Source organism: Oreochromis niloticus, linkage group LG9 (genome assembly GCF_001858045.2).
Source record: "Oreochromis niloticus isolate F11D_XX linkage group LG9, O_niloticus_UMD_NMBU, whole genome shotgun sequence".
Lineage (NCBI taxonomy): Eukaryota > Metazoa > Chordata > Actinopteri > Cichliformes > Cichlidae > Oreochromis > Oreochromis niloticus.
In genome coordinates, this window is record NC_031974.2 from 12,516,585 (window position 1) to 12,542,594 (window position 26,010).

General features: G+C 41.7%; 1 protein-coding gene across 6 annotated transcripts in view; it reads right to left on the minus strand.

The window, feature by feature from the left end:
• Positions 1–26,010, minus strand: part of abi1a (abl-interactor 1a) — a 52,792-nt gene that overhangs the window by 7,542 nt on the left and 19,240 nt on the right. For 3 of the 6 annotated variants that reach the window (XM_005449051.4, XM_003439280.5, XM_005449047.4), the window contains exons 3-7: positions 16,411–16,587; positions 11,777–11,791; positions 11,193–11,296; positions 10,583–10,735; positions 2,491–2,591 (exon numbers count right to left, since the gene is read on the minus strand). In XM_005449051.4, the coding sequence (XP_005449108.1) occupies positions 2,491–2,591; positions 10,583–10,735; positions 11,193–11,296; positions 11,777–11,791; positions 16,411–16,587 (550 nt within the window). The remainder of the gene's footprint in view (positions 1–2,490; positions 2,592–10,582; positions 10,736–11,192; positions 11,297–11,776; positions 11,792–16,410; positions 16,588–26,010) is intronic. The other 3 variants (XM_005449052.4, XM_003439279.5, XM_005449048.3) reach the window with 1 other exon arrangement.

A 26,010-nucleotide genomic window follows, 5' to 3' on the forward strand; every position in this document is an offset into this window, starting at 1 on the left:
CAGCGTTGCGGCACAGAGACGACAGGCTGACAATCAAATGGGGAGATTTAAAGATGCAAACTCATCTCAAATCGGAGCCAAGCCGATTACCAATTAAAAGGGTTAATTATGATACCAGAGTCTGGAATGTCCACAACCAGCTTACAGCTTTAAATGTGAATGAGCTTGAGTTCAGGAAAGTGTTGCCTGATGCAGCTTTAACCACAATCATGTTTTTGGAAATTAAAAAATATCAAATGAGCCACATACTGTACCTGCAATAGAAGTCTCAAAGTCACATTTCTGTACATCTGTACAGAGTTGAAAAAAACCTTGCATATTTTATTATCCACAACATCCTGAGATTAAAATGTAAAGGACCAATTTAAGAGAAATTACAGGCACTAATTAACTTTAGCCATGCCCTAGGTGACATGAGACTTCTGTATTAACCGATTACACTTCAGTGAAGAAGAGCACCACCACCACCACCAAAACCACCACCGTGAAGGATTAAGTTAAATGTCACACTGTGCTTAACAGAAGCACGAAACTCTGTCCACACTGCAAGCAACGACAGAGCTGAACAACCCAGAAATCTTTGGCTGACGTGTTTAGTTCAGCGAGTTTCTTGGCTGGGGAAAGCTCGTCATGGCCAACACTCGTCGAGAGCACAATTAGATTTTTATCTTTCTCTCCCATTTCCTTAATAATGTTTTCTCATTTTGTGAATACTGCTTCAGCCTAAGTGGATGACAGAGAAATCTCTTAGAGAAGATGCGGCTGTTTCTGTTGCTTTATTCTTGATTTTTAAAAAAAGGAAAGCTATGATAAGATATGATAAGAGGACCCTTTGCTTGCAGTGTGCACAGACGGACATTGGCACCCACAGCACCCTTATTTTGTGCATCTCCTCCGTGACACCACGGTGATGATCCGCCTTCCAGTCGGCAGAGGTCACACAAGCGGCTCTGGAGCTTCGAGGAATCTCACCTATGGGTGGAGGCGGCGGTGGTGGTGGTGCTGGAGGGCCCATCCCAGCCATGGGAGGAGCAGGTGGAGGTAGAGGAGGAGGGGTGGGGGAGGCGGAGGGGCTCCCGGGGGAGCAGGCATGGTTGGGACTGAAAGGAGGATTCATGTTAGTGACCATTTAGCGGTGAGGCAGGAGCAGAGCGTGTCCTCGCCGCCTCCTACACCTCTATTACATAACATCATATCAATTTACTTAAGAACCCTCCGGGCCTGGAGGAGCGCTTCGACTTCTCCGAGACGGAGCGCACTTGGACACACTCCTTTGCGGTATGAATCGAGTGTTTCCATGGCGACCAGCTTGCACATCACAGAGAAAGAGAGAGAGAGGGAGCGCTGTGGATAGTCCTGTGCTGCTGGCCTGATCCCGGCGCCGAGGTAAAACAGCTGCTACGTCAGCCTACAATACTCCAAACTTAAACGCAGCACCATCACCGCCGTGATCACGGTACAGTGCGACACCACGTGTAGCAGCTCGTCGTGTTACGTGGGCTTTACTGTTTAACTGTAAAGTGTCAGGCCTCACACAGCTTGGCCTATTTACACAGTAGGATAGAGAATCAGCTGTGCTTAGAACACAATGGGGCTCCATAATCCCTGTCTGGTAAACATAGGCTTTGTGATGCACACTCTCTCTATCTGCCAAAAGCATCATACATTTACACTTTATCAAACTTCATCATATATTCAGATTTTACGCTTAAAAACACTTATTTAAATTCCATTTTTTAGCCATATATTGATTGAGACATGTATGTGTTTAAAGTTTGATTTACAAAGAACACACCATAGACTGTACCTAAAAGATGGACAATTAGTAGCAACAGTGATCTGTCCCAGATGTTTATGAAGTCCAAGGTTGTCACCTTGCATACTGTTTTTATTGTCTATTTTACTCTATATAATGATAATGACTTTAAACAAATGAACACTGTTGCATTAGCTATTAGCTAAAACTAATGTATAAGGACACATTCTCATTAGGAGATGTTTACTGAGGTCAAATATCAACTGAGCTGTAGGATCATCTTCTCATTGACTTCTGTGAAACTGGACTCATCTTTAAACAAGATGAGTCGCCCTCTGGTGACCATTTCTGACCTGGAAGCTACATCCAGACCTTATTTAGTTGAAGTCTATGGTGTGCAGCTTGCCAAACAGCGCAGTCCTGTAGTGTCATCATCTCATTTTAACTGGGTGGAGAAAACACCAGAACTCAAGTGACGACATTCCTGAGGGTTTACACAGATTTCTTACTTATTAAAGCAAATATTTCTCCCTGCATTTCTTATCAAGGTAAAAAAAAAAAAAAAAAAAAAAAAAAAAAAGCTTAAAAAAAGACTTTATTCAGTTTTTTAAAAAAAATCTCAGAGGCAAGCTGGCTGCAACAGTAGCCTCACTGAGAAAAATCATCCCATTTTGGACACCGACTGGTTGATCGTTACCGTTTACTGTTTAAGTCACCATCACTGTCAAGCTCACCTGGTCCAGAGTTGGGGATGGAGGGTGTAGGCACGGCGATGGGAATGCCAATTCCACTGCTGCCGCTGTTCTCTCTGCTGCCGCTGCCCCCGCTGCTTCCACTGAGGGAGGAGAGAGACAGAAGGAAAAAGAGGACATTGTTTTATTCAGGGCAACCTGCTTAGACTGCACAGCAGGTAACACTGCAGATATAGGGGACTCTTGCTGCTTCGCTGCTTATGTCCCATTTAGAAGTAAAAGGCCGCAAACTCCACATTTTTAAGTAATACTCCAGGGTGACTTTGCTCTTCCACACTTATTCAGTCTATTGGCTTGTTAAGACTGAGCTGCAGGGTGACACACCCAAGTGAAAAAGACATGAGTCACCCTATTGAAGCATTTTTGGTCACCGTCTATCAAAGAAACTGAATAAAAAGTAAATATTCCAGGATTTAAGAGGGTATTTAAGCATTCAGCATGCAAACCACCTTAAAATATCTTACTTGTGACACTCCAATTGCCCCCCAAACACAAATTTACAGTGATCATCATATAGTGTGGATGATAATCACCAACATTAAGCCTTGCTTTGAGAGTAATGGGGGGGAACAGTCACTTTGTTGTACATGATACGAGGCCTTGCCAAACACGTCTAAATGTTCCGCATGATTTATTTTTAGAGAACGAAATAAAAGGAACAAAGACGTGACTGTATAACCGGAACATCAGTCTGCACATCAGTTTAAGCAGGCCACACATATGCACGCACGCTTAATGTAGCTAGCACACATTTAGTCAGCAGGTTAGTCAGCAGGATTTAAAGATTATTGAAATTTGAATTTATCATACCAACGCACATATTTGTGAATGTTTTCCTACTACACACCCAGTATTATGTGGAATTTGTGTGACTGTAGATTTACTGGTACAGGAATAAGTGTGACGCATGAATTAACGCCTCACACCACTGCATTTATAGCCTGAACAAATCTGCAGTGTCTATCACTGGATGGCTCTTTGTGCGAGTTATTTGTTAGACTAACTGGTGACTAAATTGACTGTAGATGTGGATGTGACAGTTGTCTCTCTGTGATGAACTGGTGACCTGTGAACTGTGGATCCTGCCTCTCACTCAACGCTCCAGTTAAGAAAAAGGATGTATGGAGTCATGTTAAAGAATGAGGTGAATATTCATTAGCTTTTTTTAAATAACAAAAGCTACAGATAAACAACTTTTTCAACTTCCTGAAATTATAAATCAAATATTTTGATGTGTTGGACTTAAATTTTAAGACATGATGTGTTCCCAGGACCCACCATCACAGGCAGTTTTCATATTTTCTTAAGACAAATTATCTACTGTTCTCAAAAAATATTCCACTCATAATAAATTCATAAAACCAGTACAGTGATGTGGATGCTGTACTGATCTGTTGTGGTAAAGCTAAGCAGAAAAGTGAAGCTGTCGATTTACTGGTCCATCTACCTTCCTGCCCTCACCTACGGTCACGCGATCCGAGCGAAGTATTGGAAATCAGTTTCCTTCAAAAGGTGCCTCGGCTCCCCCTTAGAGATACAGTGAGGAGCTCAGTCATTCAACAGGGACTCTGAGTAGAGCCGCTGCTCCTCCACATTAAAAGTAGTCAGTTCAGGCATCTGACTTGTTGCCTCCTGGACACCTCCCAGTAGGCGAGGTATTAGGGGCATGTCCTACTGGGAGAAGGCCCCGGGGAAGACCCAGGACTCGCAGGAAGAGGTGGGCGGTGTGAGAGAAGTCTGGGTTTCTCTGCGCAGGCTGCTGTCGCCGCGACCCAGATATGCGGTAGAAGAAAAATGCATGGATCATAAAACATTTAAAAGGAGATTCTGTGGAAAATCCATGACATAAAATCCTAATAACAAGCATATCTTTAAAAAAAGTATAAAAGACATTGTTTTTACAGACTTGCCTTACAAGTCTGTCCATTCCACCCCTCATAGAGACAAAGCCTTTATGGGTTGTGTCACAAAAGGCATTCGGCATAACAATTAGCTACGTCAAATATGTGGTGCTACCTGCTCCACTCTCCTGTCACCCCGTGTGAATAAAGGAGCAATTGAAAGGAGCTTTGATCAGACATAATGTTTTTACTGGATTTCAGCAGCTTTGCCCAGCACTTGGATGCAGGTCATGTGTATGTCAGCTCTGCATTTTCACCCTGTACATGACCCTAAAGCTCGTAGATCAATGGCCAGGACAAATAAATCCCTCGTCCCGCTCTTTCGCTATCTCTCAGGCTGGCCTTGATCCTCATTTCTGCTCCAACCCCTCATCCCACCTCTTCTTTTTTTCCCCTGCCGCTTTCATCCTTGTTTTTCAACTGATCCCCCCCTCACCCTTAACCATCCCTTGACCTCTTTCTCTGATCTCTTCATCGCCTGTAAAGTGATTCCCCATTCATCTACCAGAACCCCTTTCTCTCTCATCTCCTCTGATTCCTTCCACCCCGCTGAACCCCTGCTCACTCCCACCTCCCCCACATCCCTTTATCCCCTTTCCCTTCACCCCTCCTCCCCTCCCCTCTGCCCTCTCCTCCTCTCTGATCTGTGTCAGTCAAGCCCTGGGGGCTCTCCGGGCACAAACAGCGGGAGTTACTCCTCTAAAGGACGATGGTGGCAGTAGGAGCTAACTGTCTGTGACTACAGAGGCTAAACAATATTGTGCCATCCCTCTTTTAAAGTCAACACCCTACCTCCTCATCTCTGTGATTTGGATTTATCCTTCCTAATCCCTCTATAACTTACCGTTCTCTTGCCAACCCATTTATCTCTTCCCCTGCTTTAGCTTTCTTTAGCCGTCTTTGTTTCAAAATGGTGTGAAATAAAAGCAAAGAGCTCTTTCTCCGCTGCTCCGCCTCCTTCTTTCAGTCTGTACTTAATACAGGGAACTGTTGATAAATTAACTGAGGCGTAAGAAAGTTCCAGCTCACTTGCTCACAACTGACAAAAATCTCTGGAGCCAATACGGGAAAAACAGCTTTCTCCATGAAAATGAACGAAAAATAAAAGCAGTCTGTAGCGTACACGAGTACCATCGCCTGGAAGGAGGCATTCACCTTTTAAAGCCATCTGTGACACTGATATTTAAAGGTAGTCGTCTGGTATTTATCCATACTCACTGTAAATACGCAGCTAATTTATATTTGAGGTTTCATTCCTAACTGGAATTTCAAGCCAGTGTTGAGCCAAAACGTGATTATTTTTTTTTTTTTATATCTAATCTCTTTGGTTATATTGATGAAGAGTGCAGTCAACAGGATTTTAAAAAAAGGGTTATGTATAAAATAAGGAAACTATCTGTTCTGCCAGTACCTTTATGACTCTGCGTTACATTAAAATCAATCCTGTCCTTGCTTTTTCTGCCTCCCCAGCTCAGCCAGATCTGGATATAATGTAGGATATATCCGATAAATATAGGATATACAGAATAAATACAGATATGTAAAGTCACTTTTCCAAAAGCTCTTTGCAGTGTCTCTTTTTTCTGGTTTAAAAAGACTTGACATCATTTTTGACAGATATGTTTGACAGCCTAACAGTTTAAATACCAGCAATTATTTTTTGGCACACCGGAACCGTCGGACTTCCCACTTGTGAAGTTGCAGAAGCAACACCAAACCTGACCTGACGGCGGTAGTGAGTTTAAACAGCAATAAATCTATAAAGCTTTTAATCTGTACTTCCACAGTTGTGCATTTGTGACTCATTTTATGCATCTGTGTATGTAACTGTAATCTAACCGTAAGAACAGCTGATTTCAAATCAAGTCCTTTACATGACACAAATGTTTTGTATGATTTGCACAGCAAACATTTTTTGGGCTGTGCTGTTGGGGTACCCTATAACAGAAAGATAGCAAACCATCCATTTGCACTTTTAAATTGATTTATAATGACATAAAGAACATGGGTATAGCAGTTAAAGAGGAAGTTGATAGTTCTGCGGGAACTATGTTTAACGTTTGTATTTTGGTACATGTATTGTCCACAAAGCCAAACACCATCTTTAACATACAGACTTTGTCCAGATATCCAAACCTGTAATGGCTAGATTAGGGCAAATTTTTACTCCAAGCATTCTGCGGTGACTAAAATTAGCACGGCTCCTAAAATAAAACGTTACCTACATGCAAGAGTGTAATCGCTCCTATACAAAGATATTAGATAATAGCAGGGAATGTGTAGCAGGAGCACATGGGAGCCTACATTGAATTCAGACCTCAGCTGAAGATGACAGAGACTGATGAGCTGAAAAAGCACAGCTTACTTCCAGGCAGTGTAATCAAATAGTGATGCCACAGCGATATTAACTGCAGCAGGGAGTTTGGGACTCTGAGGACAGCATTCAGTTTGTTAAGGGGACATCAGAGCAGATCGGCAACGGTGACACCAAAGAACCTAAAACTGTGCACATTCAAATACGTGAGGTTACGTTTTAACAGATGAGGTAGAACAGCAACGAACATGAGGCTAAAAGGGAAGTTGGACAAAGACGGTTTAAAAATAAATAAAATAACTTCATATTTGCTCATAAATACGTAATATTTACGAGCATCACAGCCAGCATTACAGGCTTTTTAGCTAATGAGGAGACTTCACTCACTCGTAACTCAAATTTGATGAAAGCTCCAGGAGATTTCTGGGGAACAATCCTTGAGAGTAATGTTCAAGGGGTTCCATGCTGTGGCTGACTTTTTCTTTCTTTTTTCTTTTTTTAAACAGCACTTTATTTCAAAGGCTTTTACAGATATTAATATCAGAGTGATTCAGAAGCCCTCCAATCCTTGTCAGACAAATGCTGGATTTAGTGTAGTGGAGGAGACGAAGAGGTGTGAAAGTGCTCTAAGCCGCTGAACTAAATGAAGAGATTAGAACTATCTAACATAGAGGGGACCGGTGTTTTTGGATAGATGCTTTACACACATTACTCATACCCTAGGTTTATATTCAGTGAGCAGTTTTAGCAGTGTAGCTGGAACACCCAATTCCACTTCAACCTTTCAAAATTTTGGAAAAAAAGTGTTACGTGCCTGTTGCACTGTTCATAAAAAGCTGCTGATTAGCATTGCAGATTTTAAACTGTACTCTGCATGAAAGTAGCTTTTCTGTGACTCTCTTATCCTCTTCTAGCGTCAATATTTGGTCAGTTTTTGGTCATATATTCGGATCGTATTCCTCTCACGTGCTACAACCACACTTCTTCAGCCTTTTTACTTTTTATGTCTGTATTGGAATGTTATGTGTAGTTAATTGTACTACAAGTCCTTAAGTAGTTTGTGCTGTGTTTTTCTTCAGTGTCAAAGTGTAGTTGTTTATTTGTGTGTTGCTTAGCCAGAATTAGCAGGTATCTGCATCACTATACTGGAAACAGCTTGCTAACCCAACTTGTTAGGTTTAGCTGTTAATTTATCATTAAAATATTCTGACTCTGCGGTAGACCAGCAGACTGTCCAGGGTGTGCACCGCCTGTCTCCCTGTGATGGCTGGGAAAAACTCCCAACATGGCTGGATGGACTCAAATTTGTTTGCTCATGACTTAAAAAAACATTTCAGAAAATTGCTGGGTGACATCACAGTATACATGTACATCTTTTATATAAAATCTCAACTTTTACCTCAACATTCCCAGCATGTCTGGCTACCTTTAAACACTAATTGTTCAAAAACATACTGAGATGAAGACAGCTACAACATCGGGAGGAGCTAACTAAAATGTATTGTTATCTATCAATTACAGTTACTGCGGGGTTGAACGGGTTGTGGATGGGATCTTAGATCCTAAAACTTAATTCCAAATCCTTACTTTGCCAAATCTTACTTATAATCTTATCTTCTGACTTTTTTTTTGGAAGTGCTGTTGTTGTTGTTGTTGCTGCAGGACAGGGTCAAAACGATCCTCACGGTGGTTCCAGTGTCAAAGGAGATGAGTTGGCGTGTTGTCATTTAATGCGCAGCACGAATTTAAATCTGTCTAATTAAAGCTGCAAGCAGCGATATGAGGGCCCTCGCACCCCCGGCGCGTCGAGCCAAGCCCAACACCTAAAACCAGCGCTTCCGATCTGATGTCACATTGATGGAATTCATGCATTTAACCACCAGCTAAAATTTCATCTCATTCAACCATTATTATAGTCGTCCCACTAGGTGGCGCTCTAAGCATTACTGACAAATGGCATAACAAACATTTCCGAGCTCGAGTCTCATCACGCCTGCGACCTTTGGGAGAGATTGGACATTGTGTTTTTGAGCGACAGCAGGTTACCGCTTTTTGGCGAGTGATTGAAACTCCACGTGCCGCCATGACCACCCCGTTTCCCTGAACGTAAAAAGCTTCGCAATTTAACATCACAAAGGTCTTTAGATTCCACACACAGGAGATCGCGTAAATCTAATGAAATCCCTTGGAGGAGTTCGTCAAAGTATGAGGCCTGAAAAGAGGGGAAAAAGTCGCCAAATTTACACATTAACTTTAAAATGGCTGACTTCCTGTTGGATTTGGGATATTGCTCCAAGAGACTTTTTTGTACATCTTGATATCTCCAATAAGCTTGCCAGGTTTCAAACTCATACATAAAACACAGAGCAGGGGCTGTTGTTTTGAAATTTTGTAGGGGGCGCTGTGGAGCCATTTTGCACTGTTCAAGGAAAATGAACATATAAAAAGAAATCCCTCATCACATTAGAGCTGTGCGCCAAATTTCAAGACTTTTTAAACTTTTCAAGCCCCTCAAAAGCCACTTCATCTTTCATGGTGAACTGCGCTGCCACCAGGGTGCGCCGTTCAGTTTATAGTCACAATTTTCTCACTGAAGCATCATGAAGGACTGATGGTGATATTCACCGCTTTTGAGGTGGCCACGATGAACCTGTGAAAATCAGTACAACAAAATGAAAGACATGACATCTCCTGGTGCCACTAGGTGGCGCTCTACGTATTCCTGACAATGGGCATATCAATCTGTTCAGGGCGGGTCTGACATCATCCCTGTAAAATCTGGTACTGATCACATTGGATTTCATTGAGTTACACTAATTTGTTTCTTCATGGCGAGACCTCAATGTTCGCCATGCTGCTGGGGTCACACCCTTCAGCGAAAACTCACAGTTTTCTCTGTAACCCAAGACCAACTCCTTAAGGCTTTCCTGGAGAAATTTGAGGCTGCAGATGTCACCCATTACAATACTGTACCCCAAAGTGTAAAACATGACATTTCCTGTTCCCACTAGGTGGCGCTGTCCCTGGTGTCAAATATGGCAGTTGAAATATGTTCAGGGGTGGAGCCTTATCATATGTGTCCACTTTGGTCAAGGTCGGACAATGTATGACAGAACGAGAGGCAATAAGATTTTCATGGCGAGTCATCGAAATTCGCCGTGGCGCCACGGCCTCACAGTAACCCGAAAACTCAAAAGCTCCGCAATTTAACATGGCCCAGGTGTGTAGTTGACACTGACCAAATATGAAGCTTGTACGATGAAATTCCAATGAGGAGTTCGCAAAAGTTCGAGGCATGGAAATGGCAAAATTAGAGCCAAAATGTCACCTTCACTTCCAAATGGCGGACTTCCTGTTGGGTTTAGGACATGGCCATAATAGACTTTTATGTGCGTCTCCGAACGTTAGATATGTGTTCCGAGTTTTATACATGTAGGTCATACCCATCTCGGGGGCTCGCGTTTCTCATTTTTCTAGGTGGCGCTACTGAGCCAATTTTCCCTGGACATGTCTACGGACATTAAAATACGTAAATTTTCACCAGACCTGACGAGTCTGCAAAATTTCATGAGTTTTCGAGCATGTTTAGGCCCTCAAAAGGCCGATTCATTTGCCGAAATAATAATAATAATAATAATAATAATAATAATAATAATAATAATAATAATAATAATAATAATAATAAGAAACAGAGCAGATACAATAGGGCCTTCGCACTTTTGTGCTCGGGCCCTAATAATGTGAAATACTTCCTGAGGATGGTCTGTTTGTTTACAGAAAAGCAACAGATCCTCATTTTTTAAAAGCTCCTGTATCTGCATAGCTGCATGCATTGATTTTTCCCTCTTTCCTCATCTACCTGTGCGTGCGTTGCCTCTGGCTGAGTGAAGCCGTGCGCCCGGGGCTCTGCTGCTGGCCGTGCTGGCTGCCTAGTCGGGCGGGGCTGGTCATGTAGTCGTTGGGAACCGTGGGCGGCTTCACTGGCTCCAGGGTCTTGTAGGGCGTGTTGCGTCTGGAGTGGCCCAAAAATGAAAAGCGATAAACAAATTATGGTAATATCAAAGAAAAGAATGATCATCACTGAGCGTAAAGCCTACTATCTGAACATTGTGGGTGTGTCCACTAAAGCGTTGTAAATCCTATCAGTTTACCCAGCTGGATGAGGCGCGCTAAACATCGCTGTTTATCCGTGGAATTAATATCTGATCAGTGTCTGTGACTGTGTTTGTGCATCAGGGCAGGGTGCACTACAACAGTCCTGCATGTTTCTTTTTCTGGATCCTGCCACTTATCAGCTTATTTTCCAGCAAAAGTGACCTGTGATCCATCAAGTTTACTCCTCAGAAATGTGCCCAGTCTTTTTATCTCTTGGACTTATAAAGCAAAAAATAAAGACAAGTGATGTGCATAAATTATTCATAATTACAGGACTGGGCTTCTTTTTCTGTTGACTGTGATGGAACTCTTACCCAAGCGTGCCACGCCCGGACATCGGCGGACTGGGCGGCTTTTGCGTCGGCGGATTGGTCCTCGATAGTGTTCCTCCTCTGATCGACTGATTGTTTCCATGTTGCTGTGGTTGGAAAGAAACCCCAGAAGAAGCTTATTTTATGCACACATTCCTCCGGTCACAGTGGGTGAATATTACTAATGTGATAAAAATCTACTATTACAGGCTGCCCAGATGACACAGCGTAATATCTGAGGAGAGATGTAATCCCTCCCCCAGGGTGTGCAGTTTACACTCTGATGGAATTTTGGAGTAACAGCAGTTATCTGGGAAACCCGTAAGCATTAAACAAACTACGTGACATTAAGGGACGAGTACACAACATGAAAAGTAAATAACAACACATACACGGTTGGTAAATAGACAAGGGAGTGTGATAAAGACTACGCTCATCTGTGGGAGGACTACAGGTCAGTTAATGTGAAGTAACATGGGAGATGATGACAGTAATCACACGAGGACGAGTCTGCCGTGGAAGGGAGTTGAACAAATCTATCAATAATACATCGGAGCAAAATGGGTCATGTGACAAAGCAGACTTACCTTGGCTTTTAGCCACTTAGTGTGGGCGAAGGAAAAGAAAAAAAAAAAAAAAAAAACACAGGAGAGAGAGACAGAAAGAGGGCATGTCAAAACAGCCACATGTAAATGGATCAGTCCAAGTTAAGCGAGCAGCAGAAAAACGATTCCTCCTTGTATTTATACTGTTAACTTGTAGCAAGACCTCAGAAGGTCAGTAGTTAAAAATCATGCCATTTATAGAAAAACACAGTTTCCTGACTCGTGCCCTTTACTACAGCACCACACCCAGAGCAAGAGCCAGACAGCAAAGATTTCTCAGGGATCTGATGGCAAAAGAAACTGAAAAATTTATTTTTGTGCATCGATAAAATGACATCAGAAAAGGTTGCAGAGAACCACTCCAACCTTTGGTAACCTTTTATGCATTTTGCATGATGTGAACTGGATAATTTCAAATCATCGCTTCACTGGCACCCCTAAAAAAATGAATTAAAAACTCCTACTTGTGTGGCTTTCTGTCTGAAAACAGAGCCAGCATAGCAGCGGGGTTGATCTGCAGTTTGACAACTACAGAGTCAAGTGGCTCATCTATAATGCAGCTTCCCCAGTGGCCTTTGCAGAAAGCACTGTAGCGTCATAGGACCACAACAGAAAGAATGGATGAAATCAAGAGTAAATTCATAGCACAGGTCAACAGGAGCAGACCTTTGCACGCTTAAAAACAGGAAACGCCTTCAGTGCAGCTGCGAAAGGCTAACTTCACGTTCAAATTTCACTCTCCTCGGGTTATCACAGCTAGAAGAGATTCAATTTACAATCTAGGTCATGCTGGAAATGCCAAGGCCCACTACTGCCTCGCCTTATCTTCCTGGCAAATGCTGTATCTCTGTTCTGCTGTACAAAATAAATAAATAAATAAATAAAACAGACGGGCAGTGTGGAAATGCTTTACTGACATCAAAGGTGAATTATGGACTGACCGATTCAGGGTGAAAAAAAAAGAAGCTACAGCTCTGCAGTGTGTCAAAGGTGTATGAAGGCAACAGACACTGCCGGAGGTCTGGTTAATATATCTTATTAAAGCTGTGTTAACTGCAGCTTCCCTTTGGAAGCATTGAACTTATTTAATGTGGTGCAGCTCTTCTTGTGAAGCAGCTGCTGCAACTGGAGTTTAATGTGACTGATCTTTAAAAAAAAGCAGCTGAAAATGCTCATTTAAGGTTTTTAAGGCAAAACTTAACAACTGTAACCAGTTAAAGTTACAGCGCTCTCGCCTGCAACCTACTGTCTTTGTGTGAAATCTGAGCATGCCTGCAGCTGCTTAGGGTAAAGGTCTTGTATCAGTAGCCTGTCGGGTGTTATCACATCTGCCAGAACTGAACAATTGCCCCTGGACAATTAACCATTGCTGCCCTAACTAGCAGGCACCAAGGGAGCAGCCTGCGGTGCTTAAGAAATAAATAAATAATTAATGTAAAGATGATCCGCCAAAAATTGCAGTTCCTCTACTTGAGGCTTGCTCCAAAACCACATGGGCTCCTTTGATAGGTTTGATTTGCAGAGGCAGCTGAATGGATCTGACAGGCCTCGCCTCAACTATTTCACGTCTCTGAACTAGAGCTCTCTACCGTGTTTGCGCCGTTGTTGCATTTCATTGAATTTATCTGACCAATGTTAAGGCTCGAAGTGTCGGTGGAGGCCAAAACTACTGTGTAACGTCCATGTTTTATACAGTCTCTAGTTGGAACACAACACCACTTAACTGTTGGTTCTAACCGGGCCATTATGAGCCATCAGTTTAATGATATATCAGTGATGAATCATTAAACTGGTGGTAAAAATCAAATACGATCGTACAGCCATGCCTGGCTGCACCACAATATCAGGGGCTTCTAACATTTGCCTGCAGCGAGAGAGTCCTGATGATGTTTCTTCTGAAAAATAATGTGCAACGTTCTGCAGAGTGGAAAGCCCCAACCATTTCTGATGAATGTGACTGATTCTTTCATATAGCTTAAATATTTTTACAGACAATGTTTAAGATTAGAATTGTGCTCACTTGTGACTGTTTTCATACACTCACAGCAGTGGATTAGTCTGATTTTTACTCAACTAGGAAACGAGTTCGCAGAAACATCCCCGATGCAGAGGAATAACAGCAGCCGCCGTCTTTGTCGACTCATGAAGAACTTGAACTATCCCTTTAGTAATCTTGTAAACTCCTAACTGACACAAGACAGAATATCAAAGGACTGAAATCTGACTTCAAACAGCCGATGTGCCTGGTGCATTCCTGAAAGCCTCGCTGACTAGATTAAGCATCATCTGACTGGAAGAATAAATCTCATCTTTCGTATTAAAGCTAAAAAGCATCATGTCGCTGTCAGAAAGCCTGCAGGAGCGTCCTGATCCGTCAGTTGTGAGACTGCAGTGATTACTGCTGTGTTCTGTTTGTTTATACCACATGAATTTCATCTTCCTTCTTTTTTTCCACCTCCCTTTTATAGAAAAACTTTTATTCAATAATGTATGTTAGCAAACCAATTTTTTTTTCCTCTCCGCAGGTGTCTAACACAAACTTTTTGTAAGGTCGTAAAGCCAACTCAACATTTAGGCCAAAGCTAACCCTCGGGCAGACGCAGTAAGTCTGAAAGCAAACTGGAGCCGATATGCACGATCTGAACTCATATTAAGGTATTGATTCTGGTCAGTAAATAAAACGCGGCTACAGACGTTCAGACTTCTGACAGCTGCCATTGCAGCATGCGCTATGAATTAATGTGGAGTATTGATGTTGCGTATCGATCGCTCTCTGGCTCTCGACATGCATAGATGAGAGGAGGTGAGTGATGTAGGGCTGCCGGATGTGCGGGTGTGTGCGCCCCACGTTCACCAGCTAAACGCAGCATAGACAAAGACGTTTAAGGCAGAAAATCCACAGAGATTAGGCTCCAAGTACTACGTGATGATCTTAAAATAGACTCAAACGGCTTTAAAGCAGCTGTGCAGGAGCACGACGCTTACAGTGATATGAATTTATTGTGCATCGACGAAGCCCAATTTTGAGCGCCTCTTGTATTTAATCTAAAGAGTAGGTACAGAACTGGGGATGATTGAAATGGACCTTATTGCACATTTATGCCTGGTGATCCTGGTTTTAATTAGATATGAACATTACTAGATGGAAACAGTGGACACAACAACCTCACCTCAAAGTTTGCAAGTGTTACTTCTTTTTTTTTCCCCCTCTTTAAGCAATGTAGGGAAAGATGTTTGATAAGCACAGAAAATAAAACAAAGACGTATTGCAAAAAAGATAGTTGGAATAAAAAAATAGCATCATTAAGTTTGTCCAGCTTACAATCCTTTCAGGGCCGTCTGCACCACATGTAGCAGAATAGCTAATGTGTTAGCTAACATCAATCCACTGCTGTGAAAAAAAAAAAAAAAAAAAGACTTAAGAGGCTGGACTGTCAGTCTGTTAAAATCTCTTATTTCTGGGTCTATTGCTCAGCCACATCTCTGAAGTTTGTGATTGTGTGATATTTTCTGTGGTAGTTTCGGTCTGAACCCAAAAATAAAAATCTGTTTCACCACTCCAAATCTACTATCACCATCGATTTTTGTAAACCGTATCTGCCAATTATTTCATTTTCTCTGAATCTTAATCAAAGGAAGAAAGACTCCTACTTTTATGATTCCTGAAACTGTAAATAGCCACACATTTACGACTCAATAGTCATAATTACTGGTGACAAACACACCCTAACAAAATGTTTCACATCCCATTAACCGTGACAGAGGGCTTCAATGCAACTCCCCACACAGCAAATTGAGAGTGGCACAATGGCTTTTATCCGGTCTTATCAATGCCTGTAACACTATGGGACGCTAATGGCGAGGTCTTTAATCCAATCTGTCTGACAGCTGAGATTGATTGGCTGACTGATGGCGCAGAGGACGCTCATGAGGGAGAATGGAGATCTCCAAAAAAATAAATAAATAGAAAAAATGCCTGCAGCTGTCAGGAAATGATGTCACTGTCGGGACAACCGAGCGACCCCTAGAGCGAGGCCTAATGGCTGGGAGCTGGGGGTGAGTCTCTGTTTTAAAGAGTTTATCACATCAAAAAGCTTCTGTGCTACCTTTCACACTGAAGTTAAATAAACTACAAATCGAATCATATCATCATCGCAATAATGAGATTTTGAGAGCGGCTAAAGTGCCTTTAAAAAAGAAAAAAAAAACGTTCCACAAATGTGTCTCTGATCACCATTTTCACAGCAATCCAAGAACAGAGCTGTTTTCTGAAAGCTACATGATGTAATTGCTTTTTTTTTTTTTTTTAGTTCATCTCCATCTCCACCCTCCCAAACCAGTTCCCACTAACCCACACTGAAACATTTTTCTGCAGGGTCAGAGAGGGGTGTTTTCTGAAGATGAAAGAGAAAGCACAAGAGACGCCGTTTGAGCGAGAAAAAGAGACAAAGTGGGAGAGGAGAAAGAGGGAGATAGGAGTACCTCTGGCGAGAAAGCAAAGAGGGGGAAGGGAGAGGAAAAAGAAGATGGAAAAACTAATGGACTGAGCAGAGGGAAATATTATATGTGAGCAGAAAATTAGAGACATACACACAAAACAAGAAAAATCTGCTCACCTTAACGCCGTGGCCGACATCATCCAGTAGAGTGTAGTCAATTGGCTTCCTGATGTACCTGACTGGCCGCTCCATATTGGCCGGCGCTATGATCTTATGAGTCCTTGATGTGTTCTTGTTAGTGGTCAGGATCCCGATCTCTCGCCTGGCCACCTTCTCTTTATGGATGTCCACCGTCTGTAAATGAGAGAAGTGAAGATGTGTGTTACACAGAAAACTTAACAAGGTTTAATTAAATCATGAGGCTGTGCTTTTCATCACTGGGGCCTTAATCTAAATCTAACACGGCAATTCAGCATATTAGTGAGGTAAAAGCACACAGACACTAAACAAAGATGAGTTACTGTTGCAAGAGCTGCTGGAGCCATCGCACTAATCTCTCAAAAGAAGAATAAACTGAAATTTACTATACATTTAAATCCTGTTCTCACAGTTTTCACTTTTTCAGAGAAGCGTGTCCCTTCATATGTTTTGCAAGGGTCAAATGCTTCATTTATGCCTCTGGTGGCTGCTTTTCTCACTGAAACTGACCCATTGTTTCATTTACTGGTCACACTCCTATACAGCTGTCTTCCAAATGACATGAGAAATTGGGATTTCTCAATACACTTGATCATGTGTTACTAAATTTGGGCAGATGACTGTCACTTGTGCACACAAGGCAAGCACCAACTTCCAGAGCTCCAGAACTAGTCGATCAAAGAGTCAGAAATCTAATTGTCAGGAGTTCAGATCTGTTTTTTCTCTCTCCTATGGAAAATGACAACAACACAGAGGTGCCAATAGCAGCCGGTGGGCGGCACCTGTTGTTGCAAAAAAAGGCTTCTGGTCCTTTAGACGTCTACTGGAAAACAGCCCTGAGTGATGACCTTTGTAAACACTTTCTTAATGAGTTTATGGTCTTGCTCACTTATTTCTGGTCTGTTCTATTCTTTCCTAGCATCATAAATAAGGAATATCAAGGGTATGTTCGATGCCAACGAACCCAAGATTTTGCCATTGGATCCGCCCTCAAAACCCCAAAATGGCATCGAATGGACTCTTTACTAGTATTTTACTTGATTGTTACTTAGCACTATGTAGAAGGTAGCTGTGTCTAATAATGGTGCTTCACACAGGGCTTCACAAACCTTAATATAATCCGTGCTTGTCTGTGACACATTTGTGTATTTTTTGGTGTTTATTTTCTGGCCTTTAATGTTTAGCCACATGCCTATAACTTCACAAGTACTCACTACACAACCAAACAGGAAACACCTCCCACCGAGCCAAAAGGAGCCCAGGAGCAGCTGCTGCTGTTGCAATGGGAGATGAAAGGCCACAATGTCTGCAGAGGCCAGACCAGGAAAACGGTGGTCTCTGGTGGAGGGGAAGGAGTCAGAAACCAGCGCCAACAGAGGATTCCTTTCATGCCACAGTGATCTGAAGCTGGACTGAGCTTTGTCTCTTTATTCTGCACTGCTCCACTGTATGTACAGACTTAGCCCTCAAGTATCATTCATCCCAGAGTTGAAGGAATTAGTAACACTCTGGATGGCTTATATGTAGCCCAGCACAGCACAATCAAGCCAACAACATCTCTCTTTTCCCCTCTCTCTGGATAACGTCAAATCTAATTTTAAACTGTGACACTAATGAGATATTCGCCTGAGAACTGGCAAAAAACTCTAATATCTATTAAGACTGATGCATAGCAGGTTCCTGCAGGACATGCAGGGGTCTTAAAAAAGTGGATTGCTCAAAATTGCAGAAAAAAAAAGAGCAATAAATATTTTATAAGAGCCAAAGATATTCTTGCATAATTGCTCCCTAAGAGACTTCCCATACAAAGAAGGAGCGTCCGTTCTGTTCCAGTGCCCTGTTGTGTCTATTTGAATTAAGAGATATGACAGAGTGCTGATTACAGTCATCTTTTTTAACCTGAGACAGGCTGCCAGGATACAAGAGGCTCTTGACATAAAAACGAACTGTAGTGACAATATCTTCCCTGTGCTGCGAACAAACCAATGCACAATTTAGTGGATAAGAGCCCCATTATGATGGGATTTGAGCCAGTAGCGTTGACTCCACATGCAGCTCAGAGATAACTCCCAAATTGTCATATATCATGATCATCTGAAAGCAACTGGGCCAAAATCGAATCAGCCCATTTGGCTTCCATTTGCAGGGGATGTGATGGAGCTCAGTGATCGGCTGAGACGTAAGAAGGCAGAAAGAGGGGCAAAGGAGGACGAGGGATGGGCTCAGTCAATCTAGACCTGGTTTTACTTCGAAAACAAAGCTTTGCTCACATTTCACCACTGATTCTAAAGAAAACTGAAGTCATAGGCATTGCACATTGTCATAAGATTCTATGAGGAAGTAGACAAAACATTAAAAGTTCACTTGAAACTGGAAAGAGAACAGTTGTTGAAATACGGCAGCTAAACTGGGAAAGCATCTGTTCTTGGCTGCACATACTCCCCATATCAGAGAACAGCGTTCGGACAAACATCATCGCAGCTGGCAAGGGCAGGAAGTTAGAAGCAGTGTAGCGAGTTCATCTCCATCCTGTACAAGCCCTGCTGCAGCAGTGCAGAGCCCTGATGTTACACAAGTGTTGACAGAAGGGTAAATCTGAAACCACCTTGTTTAGCAAACTTCCACACAGCGAGCAGCAGCACCCTGTGGATATCGCATTGCTAATCCACTGTCCACTGTCCACTGTCCAAAGAACATTAAATGGATCTGACAAAAAGGTCTAAGTAGAAGAGTGCATTCTGGCTTCACCCCATCGGACTGACCCAGCAGGGAACCCAAATCTGAGCAACTGCGACTTAACAGCCCATCTCTTCCCTCGACTAAGCGGGGAAACGCTTTTCCTGACTTTTCAACTGGCACTAAAAAGGTGTTTACTCGATCCCAATGGTCCATCTGCTGGGTGGAAAACGTCTTGCCAAACTGAAAGGTGCATGATTCACATGTGCTCTCAACCACTGCCACCCATATGTCTCAGGCCTACGGCTGTTTTCCCAAAACACTGAGCAGTTCTGGCTCTGGTCTTTGGCTTATCCATCATCTAAGGACTTTTAGGACTTTAAAGTGCCCCCCACTTCGTTGTCTGCTTTTATTGAACTGCTTTTTCCATTTGTCACCTTAAAGTCCTCTTTTTTAGCATCCTTTTATTTTTTTCCTCTCTTCTTTAACCCTGTAGTTCTTCCCACACCCAGAGGACTCACCCATCTATGACTAGTGCAGGGATTTAGGTCATAAATTGGAGCTACTGCCAACATCATCAGCGTCATCCACATTCAGTCAAGAATGCTTTAGACTTGGAGACTTTTTCCCCATTTTGGAATATGAGGCAGTCGGTGCAGTGCTTGCCACAATGAGAAATTCTTGTTGTGTTGTTAGTAGCAACGAGTGGCTAAATATTTAGGATTTATTTATTTTGAAGCCAGATTGTTACCGTTTTGGTAGAGGCTGTGCCTGGAACACTTGCAGCTCAAAATGGGACACAAGGCAAGCTATTTTAAACGATTAACTTGAATCTTCCAGGAGTCAACTTGACACATTGGGCAAGTGCACTAGAGAAAGAAAAATCAAAAAAGAAAGATACAATCCCCAAGTCAGAAAACACTTTGGACTCGACCTAGGTTTTCATTGCTAAACACCATCCCCACTGTTGTCAAGTGCTTCAAAGGAAAATATTTGGGTTCGTCAACATTACTTTGCTAATGTTGGCATTATGCAATGATGCAAACTCAACTTTCACTGTAGGTTGGATCAAAAAAAACAAAACAAAAAAAACAACAACACAACATCAAAGAAAGCCAAAAAAACTTTGCAAACAACTTATTGTAACTGTCAGTGTAGCCCACCCAATAACAACAGATCGCTTTGGATCAATGTCCCTCCCAGCCCGCTGACCAGTGATTGATGCCAGTTGATAGGTGAAATTGGTTGCAAAGAGGTATATGGAGAGCTGTGACCTTTGAGATGTGTCGATTGCAGTGTTAAGATACAATTTTTACTTAGAAAGGCCAAGGGTTTCCATTTCCAGTTTACATCGCACATTTACAGCTTCATGACCATTTGGTGAGCAGTTGGTAAGTGTTTGCAGACAAGTCAGTCCTTCCATGCAAACTATGGACGCCCATGGCAATCTGCTAGCAACCAAAGCAATTGCACAGAGGTTTTTGATGTAGTACAATCTTTATTTCCAATTTCACTTACCAACTGGTCAAGAACTGACACAAAAATGATAAGTCTACTAATAAAACCCGAGGCCGCATAATTTAAACACCCACTGTAGAGGACTCCTCCTCACTAATTTAAAAACAATACCCAACTTTGAGAACACATCACTGTCTGGTCTTCAAATCTAAGTCGACCCCCGCTTTCAATGAATGCTTATTGCCTCTTTCAGGCCAGTGCAGCCCACTGCTCAGATATGGGGGGGAAGGCTGGACTACTTGGGAAAGGAGGTCATACATTGACAGAATATATCCACACAACATCAGCAGAAGGGGCATAAATCTCTGAGTGAAGTGGGAACGGCCAAGCAGAGGTCTAGGGTTGGAATTTCAAAGTCTTGAACAAACGTAACTTGACAACTTCCCACCAGACAAGCACACAGTGTTTTGGCAAGCGAGTTGAGCAGCAACTTAAAAGAAAAGAACTAAAAACATGTACACTTTATCTGGAATTGAGACAGTTGCTTTCCCTTCGACACGTACTGGAAAGAGAAGAAAACAGCTTTTTCAGCACTTTGGCAGACTGGCCGCAGGATGATATCCTCGGTAAAATGCCAACTATGCACAAACGCACGGACAGACAAAAAGCTTCCCAGCGTGTACTGTAGGCGTAGTAAGGATGAGCTGGGCACTTACACTCAGCATGGGGAAAAACCTACAACTAGACAAACACACCCTACATACCGATGTTTCTGTGTGTGGCTTGCCAGACCAGACAAATGTGTCAATAGTTAACTTCAGCTACAGATAATTATAAGATCTGAATAAAATGGTTCAGCAAACTGACGAGAGAAGAGAACATCTATGTTCTTAAGTCCATGAGAGCTATTTTTACCACCATAAAACACCATAAATCAGGACTACACGATGATGATGTCCAGACATTGGAGGTCCTTGTTGTACTGTGCGATTACGCCGTTCTCTCAAACATCTGAACCTCAATTTCAGCCTTGCTGCAGATTGAGGAGTGAGGTGAAGACAGCCTAATGAGGCCATCTCTTCTTTTCAGCCTTACAGCTCCAGTAAATCTTGACCATGTGCAAATACCCCCTCTCAGCAAAGCACTTTTCCCCCCTACAAAGAGCAGATTTGAACAATTTACAGTGCTTGGTGTGTTCAAGCAGCTATCTCATGATGAAATGCTTTCCTGCTTCTAGGTCTGCTTCCACAACAGTCATTTCCTAAACTTCCCAAAATATCTTCATGACAGAAGAGTCCTAAAAATGTTGCTATTGTGAAACATGGAAACACTAGCTCACAAAGGAGCTAGAGTTCAGACGTACTATTAAGACATCTTGTGGTTGTGTTTCACAATTATGTAATTAGGCTGGAGAGACTGCGACTGTTCAATGGAAGAAAAAATAAATAAAAATAACTTTTTTTTTATTAAAAGACACAAAACCACAAGGATCTCTTAAAAATCCAACCCTCAGTGTCCTAAAATAAGAACAAAACAACTCCCAAAGAATCCATATAAGGCAGCATTATACTCGTTAATCTCAAGGCAAATGACTGCTATTAGTTTGTAGTGTGGTTCTAACAGAGGAGGCTCTACAAGCTTTTTCTGTGATCAACTACAACTTCTTACAGATGCCACAAGACGGATAACCATAAACCATTCTGTGTATTTCAGCATCAGGCAAAAGGCGTGGCTTTACAAAGAGAAGCCATCATGTCAGATGAAGAACTGTTATTTACTCATGTATAAGTCGATATGTTTTCTCATCTTTGCATAATCCTTTCCTTCTTTAATGACGCAGGCCTGGCATTAAAGTTTGACTTTGTTACACAAGTGAATGTTCCACAAGTAATAAAATGCAGAAACTGGTTTGACGTGATTTATATTTGAGAAAATGACTGTGAATATGAATATATTCATTCATATTGATCAATGTAAAACTGCCTGCCAGGAGTCCATATTTATTGCATAACGCAGTGCGTTTCATCAGCGACCTCTGCAGTCGTGCAAAAAAACTTGATACATCATTTAAAAGGATTACTTCATCAATCTCACAACACTGGCACGTAAAGTTGTTTAAAAGAGAGAAAATAAATCTTGGGCTTGGGTTTTTAATTGTCTGATGTGCAATTCTACCCGAGTCAGTCTAACCTGTTGCCAGTGCCACTATGAGACATTTACATAAAGATGGAACAAATGAAAGCAAAACAAAGTGTCGGTGTTAAGTGAGGGATCTCTTAAAAGCTTAAAAGTTGAGTGTACAAAACACTGCTTCACATTAAAGTGGAACTGTTATGCTTTTCCTTGTTTTCTGTCACATATGCACACTGTTTCAGTGCTTGATGCCCATATTAAACATGGCCAAGCCTTCAAATAACAAGGTCAGTGTACGTGCAAGCAGTGCCCATCGGCCAAACGCTCAGGTTTCAGACAGTTTTTTCTACTTTTGGCTCCCTATGATGTCAATGAGAGCAGATGTTTACAAGGGAGCCAATCAGAATACAGCGTCCTTAAAGGCAGAGGAGTTTAAAGGGCTTGTTTCCTGCAGTGCCATGCAACTGTACAACACAAATAAGGATTATTTTGATTGTTTTAACATTGTTGTTCAAAATGAACATTATTGGTGGCTTTAATAAGGCCCTGCATTTTGTGTAGCAGTTAGTTTTGTGAAATAATGACAAAAGTTTGTCAGATTCATGATCATTACACTTATTAACTGTCTAAAAAGTTCCTAATCTAAATCCTAATTCTGTAGAATTTGGAATCAGATGTGTGCAGGCTACCTTCATGCATATATGGGTTAATTTAGGCCACATTCACAGGGGTTTTATAGGACTGTAAACCATAGAGCCATTTCTTCCCGTCTCTGCTGTTTGTGGGCACTGACTTTGGTTAATATTTAACAGATTCTCTAGCAGTCTCTAATACAAATAAATGTCCCATAATGCAAACTTTTCCTTTAAATGTAAGACAAGGTTGTTTGTTTGGATTTTTTTTCTTTTGCTACATAGTACAAATGGTTTGTACGGGCATTCGCATTCCTCACAGTAGGATGTTAAAGAAAGTGCTGTTTTGGTGCACAAACAGCTTTATTTGTTAATAAAGTCTGCATTTTAATAGAGTGTAGGAGCTTGGAAATGTAAAAGTTGCCAGTATTTCACAAGATAAAGCAAACACGGGGGGAAAACAGAGGAAATATTCTGATTTCCTTGAGAAATATTTATTATATTTTTCTGCTTTGTTATCAGTATCGTGAACCAGTGCCCCTGAGGACTTTGCCCTAGATTTGAACCTCTTAACTCTGTTTGTGTGCTGTAGCTGTAGCTTCCCACTAACTGCGTCCAGCCTGATCTGTAAGAGAAGCTCCATCCAACACTCCCAAATCCACAGTGAGGCAAAACGGCTGCTGAACAAGAGCAAATACCTCTTTGTCCAATGCGTTTCTCAGCGTGATTACAGCCAGCACATCTGAAGCCCGTCATCTGTAGAGTCTAACATTTGTCCAAAACGGCCCTGCAGCGAGGCCGATTCTCTGAGCGGTTAAAGCGACACAGAGCATGTCGGAGCTTCCATGTGCACTCTGAGCCAAAATGGGAGGTCAACTGCACTGTGGGGAGTTCTCAGTTTGGCAGCTTCGGTTAAACATCCCTCAAAAATCCGATCCCTCTGGTAAATCTAACAACCCACGTGTGACACGATGGAGCCAGGATTGGACAAGTGTTAAACCTCGAAGAAAGGCTCTCAGAGACACAGAGAGAGAGGAAAACACTATTAAAATGAGCCGGGAAAGCATGCCAAGGTCGACGCGGTGTTTGCTAACACAGCACATATGGAAACACCTCAGCTGGCCTTTGCAGTCTCACTTGGGCGGCGGCCAAGGCAGCATTCTGACTGAGAGCTGAAGTTTACATACAAACTGAAAGCTGAGAGCAAGCATTTACCATTCCCAGACTAAGAGGTAGACACAATTGAAGAACAAACACCTAAAACTGAGACTGAGCTGCAAAATGAAAGGAAAAGTGAAGGAAAAGCATTTCCCAATCGGCCGTGTTGATACAAAGGTGTCAAACAATTCCCTACACTGCTCTTGTGCTGCAGAGCAGAGGTTCAATGATCAGATGCAACTGGAGAGTTGTTGGCTGGGAAAGAATGCACTGGTAATAATGAGAAGGCACTCTGCAAGTGGGAAGGGGTGGGGAAGGAGGAGTAACCACAGAACAGAGGAGCTGATGATTCACTAAACAACCTCAGTCACCAGTTATTTCACATCATCACTCATCCACCCTTTGTCCTGCATGGATAGATGTTAGAGTCACACGTCGCAGTCAAGCTACAAATGCTACAAGAAGGAGAAAAATGCGACAACAGAAAATATGAGATTAACAGAAAAATCATTAAATGATTTCGAAAGCTGAAATTATTTATTTAGCGAGAATGACAAACATTTATTTCTTGAGGTTCTCAAATGTAAAGATTTGTTTTTAAACATTTTATAGACCAAACATGTTTTTAATTAAAAAGGGGGAAGATTTCATTTTCTTTGGCAGCTATTCAAAGTTTCACTTTATTCCCAAAGGGGTAGTTAGATTTTTTTTCCTTTAAGCAAAACAAAAGACATAAATACTGTAAGTACTGTAAGTACTGTGGGAAACAGACAGCAGTAAGTGCACCATAATATTTGGCGGGTATCACATATTTTATGGTTAAACAGTTACTTGTTTGATAAGAAAAGTTATTATAAACTGTAAAGTATAAATCATGACTTTAGACTAAAATTGCTTCCTGATGTTCACCTGGTCATTTAATCAAGTAAACACTTCAAATAACAGCAATGTCACAAATATACGATATCTCTCTGTTGGTCTCCTTTCTTACAGCTTTGATGAGCTGATCAACATTAAAATTTATTTATTTATTTTAAAATTTGCTACGTTTTGTGTTTTACAATTTTTTTTTTTTTTTAGATCATCCATTTTTTTTTCTTTTTAATGCTTCCCGTTACGTAAGCAAAAGTAAAAGTGTTTTCAGATCAGACTTTAAAAATGTTTTTATGTTTTTATAAATTTTATGAGTCAAATTACATTAATTCAAGATATGATCCATGAGAATGTGAGAGGACTCCAACTGGGATGTAAGAATCATAATTAATAGCATACTTAATTTTGTCCAAGCAGAATTAAATGAACACGACTGACCGATATTTAAAAAAGGTCTGCCAATAACACACAAGCATGAGCAAATTAAGCGCTCCCTAAATCACTGCTGGATATCATGCCTGTGTGTGCCAGTTACAGCCGTTCCCTTCACCGTGTAGATTTACATATCCAGGATGTATTCTGGACGAGTCAAAAGACGAATATATACACAAGAGATAAAAGGTTAGAGAAGCACAAACCAAATGTCTGG